Consider the following 17,887-nt stretch of genomic DNA (forward strand, 5'->3'; position numbering starts at 1 on the left):
CATTGCAGTGCTAAACATTTGAATACCATTCCATTGTTCTTTTACAAGCACGGCTATTTGTCGCAGTTGAGGAAAGTATTGTTATCCACAATCTGCAATCCGCAATCCGCAACGACATCGCATTCCAGCTCGAGTCAATGATCTGAAGTAAACACAACCACCGCATTCCAGGCGCAATTGCAATTGCTGGCGCATCAAATGGCGAGCCAACATACTCCCTCGGGCCCTCCGAGCTACTCTGAGCCTCCATATTACGAAGAAGACGAAAACAGTTCAATCCTCACAGGTCAACCTTCAGATGGCTCGCAAATCCGATTGTTGACATCACAAGATGATGCAAACAGTCGACCGTATGTACCACCAAATATGTTGCCGCGTCCTCTGCCAGTCTATCCAAATAGATTGCCAAAGTCAACTCCTGAGCACCTTGATTCTCTGAAAGAACAAGAGGAAATAATCTCAACCTGCAAGCTGCAGAGAAAGAAGAAGCCAATGCCAGCTGTAGATTTACCAGATCTACCTGATGGGCCTTCGAAGCGGAGATCTCTCAGGCAGCCTGTCAAGTCACCTCTTTCAAAACTTGAATATCAGTTGAAAAATACAACAAGCTTACGCAATAGTACAAATAGACCATATACACCTCGCAGATCCTACCAACCATCCGTCACATCATCCCACTCGCGAGCCCCATCCATTATCGATACAGCCCCTCCAATGGCGCCTCTAGACTCACAATACCTACCATACTCCGCAAATGGAAGGCAATCACCCACCAGGTCTTGGAGTCCTGGAGGCACAACAGAATTCGGAAGGCCTCCACCGACAAACATACAATTCGAGCCCCCAGAGTTGAATGGCAGCCCAAGACCAGGCACACCTTCTTCGCGATATGGCGGGAGTCCAAGGCGGCCACTGCCTCCAGCTCCTCTCTTCTCCGGCCCTGGTGCATCAGCCCGCAATTCTGTTTTCGCCGACGATGCCACAATTTCAATCCCTCTGGAGAACGATATAGGAGATGGGGACGATGTTTTTGGCCCCGACAGTCCCCTCAAATCCGAAGCCAGACACAGCTTGAAGACGAGAGAATCTTACATGTCGAATGAGACCCTTACGGAAGATGTGGATGAGGAGGAGTATGTCGAACATCGCGGGCCAGCACCAGATGGAAAACAAGAGCGACGAGGAGCACGACAGGCACAGATGGCCAAGAAAGAAGTCCGGCTGATCAATGGAGAGCTTATTCTTGAGTGTAAGATTCCGACTATATTATATAGTTTCCTACCCCGACGGGACGAGATCGAATTCACACATATGCGATATACTGCTGTTACATGCGATCCCGATGATTTCGTGTCGAAAGGTTACAAACTGCGTCAGAATATTGGAACTACAGCGAGAGAGACGGAGCTGTTCATTTGTGTCACGATGTACAACGAGAATGAAATCGATTTCACGAGAACTATGCACGCAGTTATGAAGAATATTTCGCATTTCTGCTCTCGATCAAAGTCGAGAACTTGGGGAGAGCATGGGTGGCAGAAGATTGTTGTTTGCATTATCTCCGATGGACGACAGAAGGTTCATCCTCGAACATTGGACGCTTTGGCAGCTATGGGTGTTTACCAGGACGGCATTGCCAAAAACTTGGTCAATCAGAAGGAGGTGCAAGCCCATGTTTACGAATACACGACACAAGTTTCTCTCGATTCGGATCTCAAATTCAAAGGAGCCGAAAAAGGAATTGTCCCTGTCCAAATGATCTTTTGTATGAAGGAGAGGAACGCTAAGAAGCTGAACTCGCATAGATGGTTCTTCAACGCTTTTGGACGAGCTCTCACACCAAATATCTGCATCCTCTTGGATGTTGGGACGAAACCGGGGGGCAATTCCCTCTACCATCTGTGGAAGGCCTTTGACACTGATTCCAATGTGGCTGGTGCTTGTGGTGAGATCAAAGCTATGAAAGGCAAATTCGGGCTTTCTCTATTAAACCCTTTGGTTGCCTCGCAAAATTTCGAGTATAAGATGTCTAATATTTTGGACAAGCCGTTGGAGAGTGTATTCGGCTATATTACCGTGTTGCCTGGTGCTTTGAGTGCTTACCGATACCATGCTCTTCAGAATGACCACACTGGCCATGGCCCCTTGAGTCAATATTTCAAGGGAGAGACTTTAGCAGGTCAGAATGCCGATGTTTTTACAGCCAATATGTATCTGGCAGAAGATCGTATTTTATGTTGGGAGTTGGTGGCTAAGAGAGATGAGAGATGGGTCTTGAAATTTGTTAAGAGCTGTACCGGAGAGACTGATGTGCCTGGTAAGTGGTTTGACTTCCATAATGGGATCATACTAATTGTCTAGATTCCGTTCCCGAATTTATCTCACAACGTAGAAGATGGCTTAATGGAGCCTTCTTCGCCGCTGTTTACTCGCTTGTCCATTTCAGACAAATCTGGAAGACAGACCATACTATCGCCCGAAAAATCCTCCTCCATATCGAATTCGTATATCAATTCGTCAGCTTGCTGTTCACCTACTTCTCTCTCGCCAACTTCTATCTCACTTTCTACTTCGTAGCTGGCTCACTTGCCGATCCTCTGGTCGATCCCTTCGGCCACCATATAGGTCTTTATCTGTTTACCATTCTCCGCTACATTATTGTTCTTCTCACCTGCACACAATTCATCTTGTCCATGGGCAACAGACCTCAAGGTGCCAAACGCCTCTACTTCTCATCCATGGTAATATACGGTATAATCATGACCTACAACACCTTCGCATGCGTCTGGATCGTAGTCCGGCAACTCACACAATCAGACTCAGACCTCCACCTCGGTAACAATGTCTTCACTAACCTCATCATCTCTACCGCCTCTACAGTAGGCCTCTACTTCCTCATGTCCTTCCTCTACCTCGACCCCTGGCACATGTTCACTTCTGCCGCTCAATACTTTATGCTCCTCCCCTCCTATATCTGTACCTTACAAGTCTACGCCTTCTGCAACACGCACGATATATCCTGGGGCACAAAGGGCGACAATATAATACATACGGATCTTGGCGCCGCTATGGGCCACGGCAAAGGCACAACGGTAGAGCTCGAGATGCCTTCTGAACAGCTCGACATCGACTCCGGCTACGATGAAGCCTTACGCAACCTCCGCGACCGCATCGAAGTCCCTGTGCCAGAAATATCCGAATCCCAGCAGCAAGAAGATTACTACAAGTCCGTGCGCACATACATGGTCGTATCCTGGATGGTAGCAAACGCCATCTTGGCTATGGCTGTGAGTGAAGCTTATAGCGGCACGGAAATCGGCAGTAATTTCTACTTGAGCTTTATCCTCTGGAGTGTGGCGATCTTGGCGTTCTTCAGGGCCCTAGGCAGTAGTGCGTTTGGCATTATCAATGCCGTAGAGGCTATTGTTGAAGGGAGGGTGCGGATGACAATGAAGATGCCCAAGTGGCTGGGTGGTATGAACTTGGGGGAGAAGTTTAGGGATGGAATTAGTAGTTTTGGGGGTAGTGTTAAGAGCTGAATGTTTGATCGAGCTTTTACGAGAAGAGAGTATTTTTGGTTGTCTTTTTCTAATGCAGGATTTTGAGCGGTATGGCTAGGAAAGAAAGCTTGGGTGTTTTATTGGAAGAATGGAATGCAATGGAATGGAATGTTTCTTGGATGGGAAACATAGGGATGCGCTGGGACCGGGTAATGAAATGGTACGTGCTATTGTTTGTATATGATGATGGATGGATACCTTTGGGGCTTCAATGTTTGGCGTTTTGTTCGTGTAGAATAGGAGTATATTTCGGTTCGGTTCATTAGATCAAAATCTTTTCCGGTTTATATCAGACGGGCACCAAAACCTGTGTACTCCGTAAGGTGTCGTTAGTCCGTCCGTTAGTTAGGCGGCTTGCTTCAAGTGAAGAATGTCCAAGTGAATTTTTTGAATGGTTTGTACTATACAAGGCACCTAGGGAGCGTCCATAAACCCATTTCGTCCTTTCCATTCAACGACGACAAGCTCCTCTCCAAGCTCGGAAGTCATGGCGCTCGCTGCAGCCAGTTCTAGCTTCCTCTGCCATAAATAAACCCTTGCGTATTTTTCTTCTTCTAGGTTGCTTGTTTATGGATATAATATTAACTAAACGAACTCCCTAGTGAATGTAATGGATCTGGAGTGTTTATATTTGCTGTCAAGGAAATCTTGGCTGTCGGTGGTGTTTTTCGTTTGTTTGTTTGTTCGTTCATTCGTTTATTCGTTTATTTATTTGCGGGTTCCAGTTAATCCAGTGTAACTAGTGGTTGAATTACCACTATGCTGTCCGCATCAGCCATGTCTGTTGATAGACTCGGCAAGCGCCCGTGTTCTTCGTATCAAAGGAATGTGGTGGTGTTATAGATGGGGGTATTGGTTTGGTTGTTTACTATATAAAGCCTATTTTCATACGGTAATCTCATCGAATCTAAACCTCCCTTCCTTCCCACGCGGTTAGTCACCATCGTCGCTCTGCTCAGGTGCTACTCACCCTCGTCTCACCCTCTGCTTATGTTGCTTAGTCACGTTCCTGCTCTCCTTCCAGTGACTAATCATGCTTTACTAGGCGTTAATATAAGCACTTTAGGTGACTCAGGAACATCGGCAGAAATGAGTTCAGACCGGACGCGGACGGAGTTCGCGCCGAGGGTGGCATAGCAAAGCATGTACATATACCGACCGCTCCTCGAAGTGAGGGAGTTCCGTCTCCTTCATCTGCTGCCAGGCAGATTTGAAGAAACCATTCAGTGTACGCTTGCCCATAAGTCTCTGACGGAACTCCCACACTACTTCGCTGTCTCGTACACATGGGGGGCTCCAGAACTAGCTCGGGAGGTAGAGGTTGACGGGATTACGATTCCGGCTCGGGAAAACCTCTTCCAGCTTTTGCGACATCTCCGTCAGCCGCATTCGAGTCTCGTTCTCTGGATCGATGCTCTCTGCATCGACCAGAGCAGTATTCCGGAAAAGAACATCCAAGTTCCTCTCATGGGACAAATATACTCTTCCGCCAAATCGGTGTTCGTCTGGCTTGGTCTGCATGCCGATGGAAGCGAACGCTTTTTTGACTCTGGTCCCGTTGATAATCACTTACAACTGAAGTATGGAGGTGACACTCCGGGGCTCTCGACCTCGATTTCGACTGCGGTCGCTACAGACGCATCTAGATCTCTCTATAGCCGAGCGTACTGGACTCGGACATGGATAGTACAAGAAATTGTGCTGGCCTCGAGGGTCGACGTCTTCTGTGGCGACCAATTCTGTCACTGGAACTTCTTCATCAATCACACTCGTGAAAAGAGCGAGTATGACCGAACGGCTTCAGATCATACAATACGCAACATCATGGCTTTCAGGAGCATGGGCCAGAAAATGCCCCTACGACGTCTACTGTTTCGATTTCACATAACGCGGTGTTTTGACCCTCGAGACCTCGTTTATAGCCTCCTTAATATTGCCGCGGACACTCGAGATCAAGATCACGGTATCATCGTCGACTACTCCTCTTCCATCGAGACGCTGTTCATCCAGACACTTGCTTTCTGTTCAGCGCTGAGTTCTGTGACTGCATTTGGGCAAGCAGGTGGCCGTGCAATCGAATGTCTACGCTTCTGCGATACTTTGGCGACACGCCTAGGGGCAGGACTAGAATCAAGTATTGATTTTGCAGAGGATGCGCTGGGAACTCGGTCAAACCCAGTCCTGACCGCGAGGTTGAGCTGCAAGTCTTACTTTGTGCGCTTAAAGCGATTTGCACGGATCGGCTTTTCAGACACGCCGCATTCTGGAGGAGGACGACGAGATTCTGCGGTGACTCTGAAGAGTTCCATTCCTCCGCGACCGGACAACTCGGAACCGCGGCAGGTTCTGACGAGATATAACATCCGCAGGATTCCAGGAAAAGAGCCATGGAGCATGTGGAGCCTCGAGGCTTGTCTGACGCTCTCGGATCTGGTCTTCGCCGTGGATTTCGATAGTCCGAACGAACAGAGCCACGAGCTCTGCTGTGTCTGTAGCCCGACTCTCTACGACACAGACTCGGATGGCGTGAAGTCCTACCAATACTATATTGTCGGCATGGGAGTGAGCCGACGGCAGACGGTGGTGGTCGACGACGGTGGCACAGATCAGAGTACTGATGAACTTGACCATTGTGCATTCCTGGGCGGCCGGCTGCGATCATTGAACGGTCGTGAAGTAATTGACGGCCTTCCGCGTTATGTCCTGGAGTTGACACTGCAAGAACTGGTTGGCATGTGCCAGTTTGGCCGCGCCACTGGGGCATACCAGCCTTGGAGTCTTGAGCGAGTCTCTACAGTAACGCACTGGAGGGAGGATCAAGGGCCATTCGGAAACTAATTCCTTACAATAGCGAATTTCAACCTGTCTTGATACAGCTACTTTGTACAGAATTTCAGATTGAGGAACACAGGTTGTTAGAAATTGAATAGTGTATTGATGAGATACGCTTTGGGGAGCGTTCCGAAGGGAGCATGGGGGAGGAAAGAGGGTGGGGAAGATGAACTATAAGATATGGAGGGAGAAAATGGAGGTAGAGATGGGGAAGCGGGTTGTGAGGTATGGTAGCAACGTTGATGTGGTGGAGGGGAGGTTTATATAAGTACTTGGGTGCTATCTAGGACTTGATATTGCATTTTGAGCACCTGTAGGACGAATGATATAATATGAGATAAATGCGAAGATGTTTGAATGATCTGCTCTGCAAATGAGGAAGAGAGGGTAAATACGGTGCTAGTACTGTGGTATTAAAGTCCTTGACATGGCATTCTAATTTCCAGTTGGATATTGAGTGAGAAGAAAAACGTCCGCGAAGTTTCTATGTAGTATAAGGTAGCTAGCAGACTGCACTTGCAATCTAATGCTGAACCATAACCAAGTCACACTTGTAACTGCTCACCTTGCCTCAAACGATTACGTGCAAGAAAAGTGTTTATTATACCGCATTCCTCTATCAATTGTCTAGCATACGAGCTCCACGTCAGACACCGGGTTCGTATCTCATTGTATAGTACCTACAGCATCTTGTAGGGACGTTCTTCCAGGATGTATTATACGTCGTATACCAGGGGTGAATGCCACGTGATGCGGGTTTCAAAGAGAAGTCCGAGGGCCAAAGTCCGCGGAGTTTACCACCAAACCCGGCCCGAGCCGAGCCAAGTCAGAAAGGCAGTCCGGCGAGATGTTGTTTCAAGTCTCTGGTCTGTACTTGGTCGCAATTCAAGCTTTGTCTTGACGTGATGAGATATTTGACTCTAGAAGCTAGTTCCTTAGTTATCATTAGGTTGGAGAAGGTGGTTTATAGGGGTAGTTTATGGTATGGTACTGTACCTTACTCCGTATATAAGCTTATTCCTCGTTAGTTGAGGCGCAAAAGCTTATATTTTGAAGACAAGCTAGAGAAAGAAAGGTAAAGAAAGGTACGAGTAAACACCACGTCGTACAGCTTTCAACTTACCGGTAGACTAGTATATCCGTAATACGTCCATGTGTGCTCACTCCGTCTTACAACGAACAACTACTCTGTCGCACCCATCGCATCATTTTAAATCCGATCAAACGCGAGTGCGAGTTTTAGCCTCTATAGGCACAATATACCTAGGCCTAGGTAGGTGCCTAGGCTCCGTCATCCGACGCGCTTCTCCTTTCTCATTGGCTGTATCTTGGACACAGATCAAATGACGATCCGTGCACGAACGATAATGGTTGCAGTCATTCTATGCGAGATTCCTGACTTCGACTTCTCGGCCTCGCGTTTTGGATGCGCCGATATATATCAGCCATAAACGCCATAAGCATGGTAATCATGGTAAAGGGGCTGCATACATAAAGGTAGGCGTCGCCCGCCACAGGCAAAAGTAAACAAGTGTTTCTCGTACTACTTACTCAAACTCGAGTACGCCAAGATTTCAGCCCTCAAGGACAAAGCTGTTGCTATAACTAACAGTTTGGCATACCCCACGATGTCTTCACCTACAGTACGTTTCCCCCCCGCCCTCAACGCCAGGCAGGACCAGAACCAGAATCTAACATTGCCCTGCTACAGAAAATGCCTTCCAAAGGCCCTTATCTTCCAACAATGGCTGGTCTGGGAGGCACACCTACCACAACCCTCGACGACCCTATAACCGCCGTCTTCCTCTTCCTATTTGTATGCGGCGCTATCACACATATGACAATCCTACAAATCAACCTGAGGAGGGGCACAAAATTCGTCATGAGCGGCATGACATTTGGTTTCTGCAGTAAGCTTCCTCAATTTCTCTTCTACAAAAATTAAAGTACTAACTCCTGCAGTGGCCAGAATAACAGCTTGTACCATGCGTTTAGTCTGGAGCACCCACCCACACAATATATCCGTCGCCATCGCCGCCCAAATCTTCATCGCGGCCGGCGTCATCCTCCTCTTCATCATAAACCTAATCTTCACCCAACGAGTTCTGCGAGCCTGTCATCCTCACTGGGCATGGACGAAATGGTTCTCTATGGCATTCAAGCTCTACTACGCATCCATCGTCATCATGCTCATCGCCCTCATAACATGTACCGTGCAGTCCTTCTACACGCTCTCCCACAACACGCGACGCATCGACCGAGACGTGCAGCTCGTCGGCAGCACGTACTTCGCCACCGCGGCCTTCATGCCCCTCCCGCTGCTCTTGCTCGTCGGCGTCCTGCCCAAGCAATCGCGCGTCGAGAAGTTCGGCCAGGGCCGCTTCAGGACCAAGGTCTACGTCCTGGTCTTCTCATCCCTGCTGCTGACGCTTGGCGCGGCGTTCAGATGCGGCATTGCGTATGTGCCGAAGCCATTGGCGCACCCGGCTTGGTATCATAGCAAAGCGTGCTTCTATCTCTTTAACTTCACGATCGAGTTTACGATCGTGGCGTTGTATGCAATTATTAGGGTTGATAAGCGCTTTCATGTCCCGAATGGCAGCCATAAGCCTGGGGATTATAGTGGGGGGCTGCAGAGGAAGGTGAGTTTGGCGGATCGTGTTATGAGTGAGGAGATGGTTTTTAGTGACGAGCCGAGTTCTGATACACCGGAAGCGGAGAAGAGGAATGGGCATGTGTAGGCTGGTACTGAGGCCCGGGCAGTGGAAAATAAGTCGCAGTGATGGTCCCATAGGCCATAACGAGGTGTAAATCATTGGGATAGGTGGGTGCATAGCGCAAGGCGTTTCGGATAGACTTATACCCGTAAGATAGTATTGTGTGTAATAATAATAACAATGGAGAGAATTCATCCTTGAAGATATATCACAATACAATACAATATTTCCTATCCTCCCCAGACTTCCACATCTGTTCCTTCCCCTCCACCACCTCCGCCGCATTTTAACCATCCTTCCTTCTTGACAATGTTCCATACAATACACATATCTGCGTTTGCTTATACGTACGATATAAAGTCTTGAATATTCTTGGCTTTGAGGCGCTGAAGGGAAGGAAAAGGGGCAGTGGATGTTCTAAGCGAACCCCCTTATCAGTATGGGAAGGGACTCAACAAATTTGCAAAGTATTAAGTTTAGCGCTGCAGGTGACTACTTGTGAGAGACAAGGATTGATTTGAGTACGCTTAGTAGACCTCTAGAGTCTCGCTGGGAGGTTTCGAGGGATTTTATAAGTAGAGAATGCTAGTATGGCTGAGGCAAGAGCGATGTGAGCGGTGGGGCTTTGGCTGTGACTGGTTTAGGAAGATGAATGCTTCTCTCAAGTAAAGAAAAACAGGACTGTTCACAAGAAAGAACTCTTGCAAAATATCTCCTGCTTGGAAGCCTGCCCAAATTTTATCTGTTATCTTTCGTGACTTCACTGAAGGTCGAATCTTATAGTACTTTAATTTAAGTCACTATAACTACGCATACATACATACCCTTCATCATGTTGATAGCGCAATGTCAACTTTTCAAAAGTAGCTCATATTGGCAGGTATTATACGTCGATGCAACTGCACTAAGCATATAACATTCGAAGGTGATTTTGTGGTGGATATAAAACATTGCGGGAGGAAGAGAGAGACAACGTATATGCCTCGCTTATTACATAATCAGCCGCACTGTCCACCAGACCAGGTCCCTGCCCTGCCTCTTAAAGACACTCCCTTCTCTTCCTGCTTCATTGCAATTGATACGTCTGCACCCATCCAAGCACCCCCGCAACGATAACATGTCGTTGACTCCGCAAGACAATTCGAGGTCAACCTTCTCGCAATCACAACCGCCGCGCAACGCATTTCAAGCTCAGCCAAATCTGCCAGCCCCCTTACCGTCGCAACAACAGCAGCAGCAGCAACAACAACAACAGCAGCAGCGTGCTTCCTTTCCTCGTCCAACCCAAGGAGGCATTCGCCCGCAGCACAAATCTCCATATACTACACCCTATACCCCGGCCAATGTCCAGGGTCAAGCAGGAGCTCCCCGGCAGAATGGCGTTCAGAATGGAGGCCTTGGTGTCTCTGCAGAGCAGCAAATCGCCCAAGGTGTCTTGAGTAACCCGTCATCAGCCTCCGGATCCAACACCCCGCAGCGAAGACCTCCCCCGCTAGGCACAACAATTCATATGCCTCCCCATGGCACTCCACAGAACCCACCGATGAACATCCAAACCGTCCAGAACCAATCTATGAGCGTCAATCATGCTATGAACCCTACGTCATCTATGAACCAGAATCAAAGATCTCAAAATGGGTCTCCGCTACTTTCGGGCATGGGAGCTCAGCGACCGGTCATGAATGCTTCCCCAGCCAGCTCCTCCATGTCTCGAACTCAAGATGGTTCTCCACACGATACGCAAGATCTCTCTATGATTGATCCTCAGCTAGCTATTGATCAGCAGCTTACGGCCGACCCCGACGATTCCATGAATGATTCGATGCTCGTCCAGCAACCAAGCGAGGACACCCCGCCAATTATTCAAGGTGACATGCTTTCAGCTCCACCTGGAGGTAGCTATCCAACATTCGATGCACTGTTCGCACATGCTCAATCTCATGCTCTCGCTCACGGTTATGCATTTGTCATCGGAAGATCTAAGCGGGATAATCGAGGTTTGAAGAAGGTCTTCTTAATCTGCGATCGAGGTGGAACAAACAAGGAGAAGGTCCCAGGCGAGCAGCGTCAACGAAAGACCAAGTCCCGGAAGTGTGGTTGCGAGTTTGGAGTTTTCGGTTTAGAGACTAAGACGGCTTGGATCTTGAGAGGACGAATCGACGGCGAGCACTTAACGCACAACCATCCTCCCAGTGAGAGTCCTACAGAGCATCCAGGAGCACGCAAACTTGATCCAAAGGCTATTGCTGCTGTGAAGGCTCTTGAAGAAAATGGTAAAGGTTTCACTCCCACTCTATAACTAATACTAACATCATCTAGGCGTCTCCGTAAAAGAAACCCTCGAAATCCTGCACCGCGAGAATCCCACGGTACGCTACCTTCCCCGCGATATTTACAATGCACGCGCAGCCATCAAGCGCGACCCCTCCCGCGTCGAAGCCACTGCCATGGAACAGCTCCCCACGTTCTACAAGAAGCCACCCATGACATTCGAAGAGAAGCTTCGCGCAGAACTTAGGACCGAAGTAGCGAACGCACAAGCAGAGATCGAGAAGACAAAGGAGGAAAGCCGGAAGGAGATTGAAGATTTAAAGGAGCAGTTGAGGGACAAGGATAAGATGATTCGGAAGTTTGAGATGTTTATTGATATTTGTAATGAGAGGGTTATGGTGCAGAGGGTGAGGTTGGAGGGGGAGCCGAGTGATAGTGTTCCTAGCTAGTTCGGTTGATTATTTAGGGAAGGCGGGACAGTTGAGGCATTGCATTTACTTGGGTTGGCGTATTCAGGAGGGATGGACACAGCTGGGGAGTTGAAGGATTAGGGTCACTGCATATCTGCTTAGACCTGCATTTATTTCTTGCTCCGTGTTAGACATTCGCTAACTCACAAGAAAAACATTACTTTCGCTCAAAGCTGTCCTTTGAAATATTGTCATGCATTTATTCAACCATCATATCTCAACCAACTTCCCTTCCTCTCCCTTTTCCCCCACCTCCTTCAGCGGCACCTTATTCTTGCCCTTCCTATACACCCTCTCATCCCTCGGATCGAACCCCCCCTGTCCCCACGTAGCCCACTCCGGCGTCTCCTCGCCCATATAATCCTCAGGCCTAAAAGGCTTCCCACTCTCCAAACACCTGAAAAACGCCTCATAATCAATACGCGTACACCACTTGCCCCGCTCGTTCCTAAACCGCTCACTCGCAATCAGCACACAGCAGCTATGCGCATGCTCGGCCGCAATGCCGTAGCCCAGTCCGCGCTTCTCTAGCGCCGTGTTCAGCGCGACGACGAAGGCTTGGATCTCGCTGTAGAAAGGCACGTTTTGCATGGTGAGGCCGGCTCCTGCCGACGACGAGGTCCCGCAGTACGTCACGCCTTTTATCTCGACGAAGCAGGGCAGGCCTTGCTCGACGAGCTTGGCGTAGCCCTCGACCTCGTCGTCGATGTTGAAGCCCTTGACGAGCGTGAGTCGGAACACGGTGCGTTGCTCGAAGCGGCGCGCGCGCAGGATGTCCAGACAGCGGTTGAAGCGCTCCCAGAAATCCCGGTGCAGGGGCCGGTCGATCTTGCGCAGCGATTCCCGGTTCGAGGCGTCGATCGAGACGTAAAGCTGGGTTACGGGGGCCAGGGCGGCTAGTTGGTCCGGGTGCTGCGCGTTGCAGACCAGGAAGGAGGAGATGTGCTCGGCGTGCAACATGGCGGTGAACTCGTTGATGTGCGGGTAGAAGATCGGCTCGCCGACCAGAGACAGCGCACAATGTCTGATCCGCATTGCTTCTGCGAATCGCTCGGCGCGCACGCCGGGCACGCCCCGCAGCATTTTGATCTTCTGGTAGTGGCCTGCCTTGACGCCGGAGAAGATGAGGTCCGGGGGGTCGACGGTCCAGCGCCAGGTTGTGCCCACTGGATTTGTGCCGTGGCGCCAGCAGAAGACACATTTGTTGGAGCAGGAGAGAGATGGTGTTGTCTCCATGCATTGGTGGGAGGCGATGCCGTAGAAGGAATATTTATAGCAAGATCCGCGGCCACGCAGGGCGGATTTTGTCCAGCGACAGATTTTGACGCCGCTGTGGGAGCCGACTATTGTGTAGCCTTGTTTTGTGAGGGAGTTGTAGGTGGGGGAGTTTTTAGGGACCATTTCTTTGATGATGGGCGTAGTTGTGGAGGGCTTTTTGCTGTAGGTTGTGAAATCTACCTCCAGGGTTTCGTCTTCGGCCTTTGGTATTGAGCCACCAAGATCTTCAAGATCGTTTAGATCGCCTTTCTTCTCCTTGTTTTTCCTTTTGGCGAGTTTTTGCTCTTCGAATAGAACGTCGTCCTCGTCGTCCACATCTTCGACATCGCTTTCCACAGCATCTCCGCTACCAGCAACCCCTTCTCCCAGACTTCCGGTTTCTGCAATGTGACGCAGTGTATCTTCAACTCCTTCCTTCCATTCTCTTAGTCGTTCGACGGCATCTGTCTTTGGATCTCCCATTCCAAGAGGGAATGCTCTCTTCCTCCCCGTCAACTTGGCCATCCACTTATCAACATCTCTAGCTTGTGAACAGAACCCCTCTTCCTCCGATGGCCAGCCCTCTCGGTCGCCAAATCCAAAAACGGAGTATCCAAGTAATGGCGATAGTGGCGCAGTATCTATCCTGAAATCATTATGCGTTTCTTGCAAATGCTCTAGGTAATTGTCGAGCACCGTATCTATATTATATGTCGGTATGAGTATAAGGTAAAAGTATTGGACTTCTGGATCGGATTTTGGTGGATTGATAAAATATTCATCATAGTCTATGTAGGAAAGATCCAGGATTTCGGGTTCCAGGAAAATAGTAGAGGTCGAGCTTGCAATATCTTTCGCGCATTGCGCCAGTCCTTCTGTAAAAACTTTGGCAGTCTTCTCGGTGGTAGTTGTCAATGATGAGAAGAAGACCAGAACTTGAATCTTCTTCTCTCTAGGGACTATATTCTCTTCTGAGGACTTCCTCTTTTTGAGGCCTCCTACAATTCTTCGAGGAACTTTCTCGCCATTTGTCTTCTTTTCGAGATATTCAACGGCACCTTTATCTTTCGCAGCCTGCAATGTCGGAGACAGCGGAGGAGGTGTGTCTGAGATTTTCTCTCGGTTCACTCGCAGGTGTAGGATCGTTCGGATGATTATGAGAACTGCGAATGTCGACAAGATTATGGGAATGCGATATGTATGCCACAATGCGAATATATCTTTCTTGCAGTCAGTATTCAAGTCTCGCATGAGTCATTGGATAATTGCAGAAGTATAACAAACCTGTAGCATATACGTTCCATAGCGCCCTTAGGCTCCAAGTATCGTGATACATCGCGATAGTTGGATGGTGTTGTTGTCCTGGAGTGAGTGGACATGAGATTTTGATAGAGGGGAATTTAAGGCTGCGGTGGGGTCACCCCAAGACGCGGACGCTAGCGGGATTAGCTTCAATTTTAATATCCTCACTCCCCTTTTCTATTAACTCCCTTAAACCTCCTTGAACTCTTCATTATGCTTCCTCGTCCTAGATACAAAGAGCCGCAATTGTGACTTTTGATGTCATACGTTGCCTATCACATTATAAACTGGTGCCACCTTTCTATCCACCGCGAGGCTTCTCCGAGTCCGAGTAGACATTCTCTTGTGGAGGCCGTAAAACACTGCAGGGGTCAATGTGAAAGGGCCCCTTTTTCTACCAATTAAAAGAGACAAGACTACTTCTGTCTTGAAATGTGTTTCCGGCAAGTGCTCTGGTAAATGGAGAGTCCGGTAAATGGACTGCAGTTAGTATCTCAGTTCCAGAAACCTAAATTTTGATACGGTACATCACACCCCAACCCCACACCTTGTCTTGTCACTCATTCATCAAAGCAGGACTCAGCAAGTTCTGTAACATGAGTATATGGATTTTTTGTATGACTAGCTCTTCGCAATAAGTAATGGATAGTACTCAGCCCTTGTATCATCACCATTCGGCAACTTCAGCAGTACTAAATGGGGCTGCAGGATATAATACAGCATTCGTACGTGTGGGTGAAGTATTTCTGGGGGCAAGGCAACGATTCTGTGTACCTAGACCGCTTCAGATAGAGTTGGAAACGCCGTGATAGCGTGGCCTTCAAGAATTGGGTGTTGCAGCTGCTGGGATTCTCTATCATACCACGCGGTACGTGAGAGATGTTCATGGATTATCCCAACGCTTCAATAATCAGGATCAAAATCCTCGAAATTGACGGCATTATAACACTGCTTAGCTCATCGACTTCCTTGCGATTTGTGCCCTCTGATCTCAGAACCTATGATTCACCCATCCGCCGTAATCATTTCCCCATGCACTGTGAAGACTTGAGCATCCGTTACTATTTATCCATTCGCGACGCCCCTGCCCACTTTGCCAGTGAGCAGAATGCCTGGGAATTCTGCACTTGCCACCACAGGTGCCGTACTCAGCCTGGCATTCAATACCGCAATACCTCTCATAGATGAACTCTGGAGAAGTGGACGCGCTTGGTTCTGGCGTCGGAGCTGTCTTGGTGGATGTCGTTGTTGAGCTTGTGTTTGGTTCTGCAGAAGAGCTGGCTGCTTCCACCGGACTTGGGATCCCTGGCATAAGGACTTTGTTCTTCTGTGGCGGGCCGTTGAAGTTCCCTGCATTGCAAGCATCGCGTACTCCGTTACATTTCGCTTCCCATAATCTACATCCCTTTGAACCAGTCGGCGGAGCACTGTTATAGCATTCACTGGTCAGGTCGAAACAGACCTTCGAGGCCTGTTGAAGATAGTAAGTATGAGTTTGTAACATGGAAGGAGAGTACGAAACCACTTACATTTTTGCATCCATCGGATGTTGAATATGATTCTAGTTCGAGGGCCCACCAATTGGCATTTGTTACGACTACATTGAATTTGTATGGCAAAAGCCCCTCATTTTGCCTGTCGACTGGCTTGACTTCGACACTGCTGCTTCCGTCCTTGTATAAAGCGGGTCCCAGAGCTGGGTGCGGCCATTTCGGGATATAGATGTTGAAGAGAACAGCGGGGTCAGTGGATTCAACATAACCTGGGATTTTGACAGTGTCCTTAAGCAACGAGGTCGCAGTCGAGTTCAGAAATATCTGCGCACATCCAAGATAGAATTGCGGATTCGGAGGATTCTTATCCGCTTGATGGAGAGCGAGCAGCTCCGGCCTCACAAGATAATATCCACCGGCGAGGTCTTCAGGGACTTTGACGGACAGCATGCCGTCGTTTTTCATTAGCTTCTCGGTACACCACTGCGATGTTCCGGCATCGTAAGTGTCTTCCCATATCTTGAACCAGCCATCTCCGATTGCTTTGTCCTGGATGACAGACTCAACGCGCTTTATGTAAACTGCACAAGGCCCCTTGTGGGATATATCGATGGCACCGGGTTGAGAGTTATCAGCGTATTCAACAAACAGGAAGTCCAGTTTCGCCGCTTGCGGAATCGAGCAGACACGTCCGACACCTGCAGTTCCTCCGTACCCTGCCTCTTGTTAGTCAATCATGCCAGAATGCTTGAGTTTGACGTACCGCATGCCATGTCATCACTCTTCAGGTCATTGATGGGAAATGTGGCATTGTTTGAGGTCGTCGGCATCCGCACGCAGGTAGCGGGGCTTTGGTTGACGTCGTTAATGAAAAGAGTTGTAAAGACAGTATGTGCAGTACCCATTTGCAATGCGGCTAGCACGTAGGAGAATGTAAGAATCCTCATCGTGGCTTTGAGTCGGGTATTCGGTTTCTGGTGTTTATTTGATTTCTCAAGATGCCAAAGCGGATTATGAAGAAAAAAGATTGCGGCAAATAAATATAACAACCAATAATACCCGCAGGTTTGCAAGCCAATTTCCATTCACGGGCTAGAAACCACTCTGTGGATGTGATCCCGACTGACTTTAGTGAGATTCCTGTGGTTGATTCCCACAAACTTTGATTGTCATTCGCAAAGGAGGTGTGTTCGGTTATTATTGTGCTGCTGGCCTGTGAATATTAACTTAGATTCAATGAACCTGACAATAGGCTTGTGAATAGGTGTGAAAGAGGACAATAGTAAGCAAAGGCCCGGCAACCCTTATTTTGAGAATTGAGAATCTCACCAGAATCAAAACCAGAATAACTCCAGTGTTGACAGCCTTCTGATAATAGATACATTCCGTCTCTCGAACTTGACACAAAAACTTACATATGTTAGTGTTTCGAATTAAGAAGCTCTAGTCCAATACCCAACCATCGGGCTACACCTGGACGCGCCTACGGGAAGCTGCAGGTTGCACAACCTTTGAAGAAGCAGGAACAGTCCCGAAATTTCAAACCGCGCTGAAGCTCATGGGTAATAGACTCCAGAAATTGTATTTGCCTTGAATGCGTTGTTGTCCGCTGTATTGTGTAGTCCTATGGTGTCTAACGCAAACTTGAGTGTTCTATCAAACCAAGGCTGTAAGTACCACCTCGAAGGTGCTTGCTTCATGATGGTACACCAATATATAAGAATCTCCAAGGCTGGAGGGCAACATTCTTGGAGACGAGCCATAAAAGCTGATGGGACCGTGCAAGGCCAAGTCATGAACTGCTTCCATAAGAAGGGTAAACCCGAAAGAGAGTCTATCCACGCCTCAAGAGCATCAATGGCTTTATAGTCTGCAGAGGCCGCTGCGTATAAGTTACGATCAGTTTCACGCGCCTCCGCGAGGCGTCGTTTCAGAACTTTGAGGCTATCCAATGTTTGGTTCTTGACTATGCTAAACTCGGGGCT

At 48.6% G+C, this 17,887-nt stretch overlaps 6 protein-coding genes across 6 annotated transcripts; 4 read left to right on the top strand and 2 right to left on the bottom strand.

The window, feature by feature from the left end:
• Positions 1-198: 198 nt before the first annotated feature.
• Positions 199-3,539, top strand: chs-2 (Chitin synthase; the record flags this gene model as incomplete). Its single annotated transcript, XM_031145714.1, has 2 exons — positions 199-2,317; positions 2,362-3,539. The coding sequence occupies 2 exons, from the start codon at positions 199-201 to the stop codon at positions 3,537-3,539; spliced, it is 3,297 nt and encodes a 1,098-aa protein (XP_031008988.1).
• Positions 3,540-4,703: 1,164 nt separating this feature from the next.
• Positions 4,704-6,398, top strand: het-6_17 (Heterokaryon incompatibility protein 6,OR allele; the record flags this gene model as incomplete). Its single annotated transcript, XM_031145715.1, has 1 exon — positions 4,704-6,398. The coding sequence occupies one exon, from the start codon at positions 4,704-4,706 to the stop codon at positions 6,396-6,398; it is 1,695 nt and encodes a 564-aa protein (XP_031008991.1).
• Positions 6,399-8,020: 1,622 nt separating this feature from the next.
• Positions 8,021-9,133, top strand: LHYA1_G000725 (uncharacterized protein; the record flags this gene model as incomplete). The annotated part of the gene is made up of 3 exons (XM_031145716.1): positions 8,021-8,035; positions 8,104-8,302; positions 8,355-9,133. The coding sequence occupies 3 exons, from the start codon at positions 8,021-8,023 to the stop codon at positions 9,131-9,133; spliced, it is 993 nt and encodes a 330-aa protein (XP_031008990.1).
• A 1,093-nt stretch (positions 9,134-10,226) lies between these two features.
• LHYA1_G000726 (PKS-NRPS hybrid synthetase) lies at positions 10,227-11,829 on the top strand (the record flags this gene model as incomplete). Its single annotated transcript, XM_031145717.1, has 2 exons — positions 10,227-11,382; positions 11,429-11,829. The coding sequence occupies 2 exons, from the start codon at positions 10,227-10,229 to the stop codon at positions 11,827-11,829; spliced, it is 1,557 nt and encodes a 518-aa protein (XP_031008993.1).
• A 231-nt stretch (positions 11,830-12,060) lies between these two features.
• TYW1 (S-adenosyl-L-methionine-dependent tRNA 4-demethylwyosine synthase) lies at positions 12,061-14,443 on the bottom strand (the record flags this gene model as incomplete). The annotated part of the gene is made up of 2 exons (XM_031145718.1): positions 12,061-14,327; positions 14,392-14,443. 2 exons carry the CDS (start codon positions 14,441-14,443, stop codon positions 12,061-12,063), a joined length of 2,319 nt encoding a protein of 772 aa, XP_031008992.1.
• Positions 14,444-15,586: 1,143 nt separating this feature from the next.
• eglD_4 (putative endo-beta-1,4-glucanase D) lies at positions 15,587-16,849 on the bottom strand (the record flags this gene model as incomplete). The annotated part of the gene is made up of 3 exons (XM_031145719.1): positions 15,587-15,880; positions 15,939-16,618; positions 16,666-16,849. Coding segments are annotated over 3 exons (1,158 nt in total), but the record flags the coding sequence as incomplete, so codon positions are not given.
• Between the last annotated feature and the right edge of the window lie 1,038 nt (positions 16,850-17,887).

Source organism: Lachnellula hyalina (genome assembly GCF_007821495.1).
Source record: "Lachnellula hyalina strain CBS 185.66 chromosome Unknown contig00009, whole genome shotgun sequence".
NCBI lineage: Eukaryota > Fungi > Ascomycota > Leotiomycetes > Helotiales > Lachnaceae > Lachnellula > Lachnellula hyalina.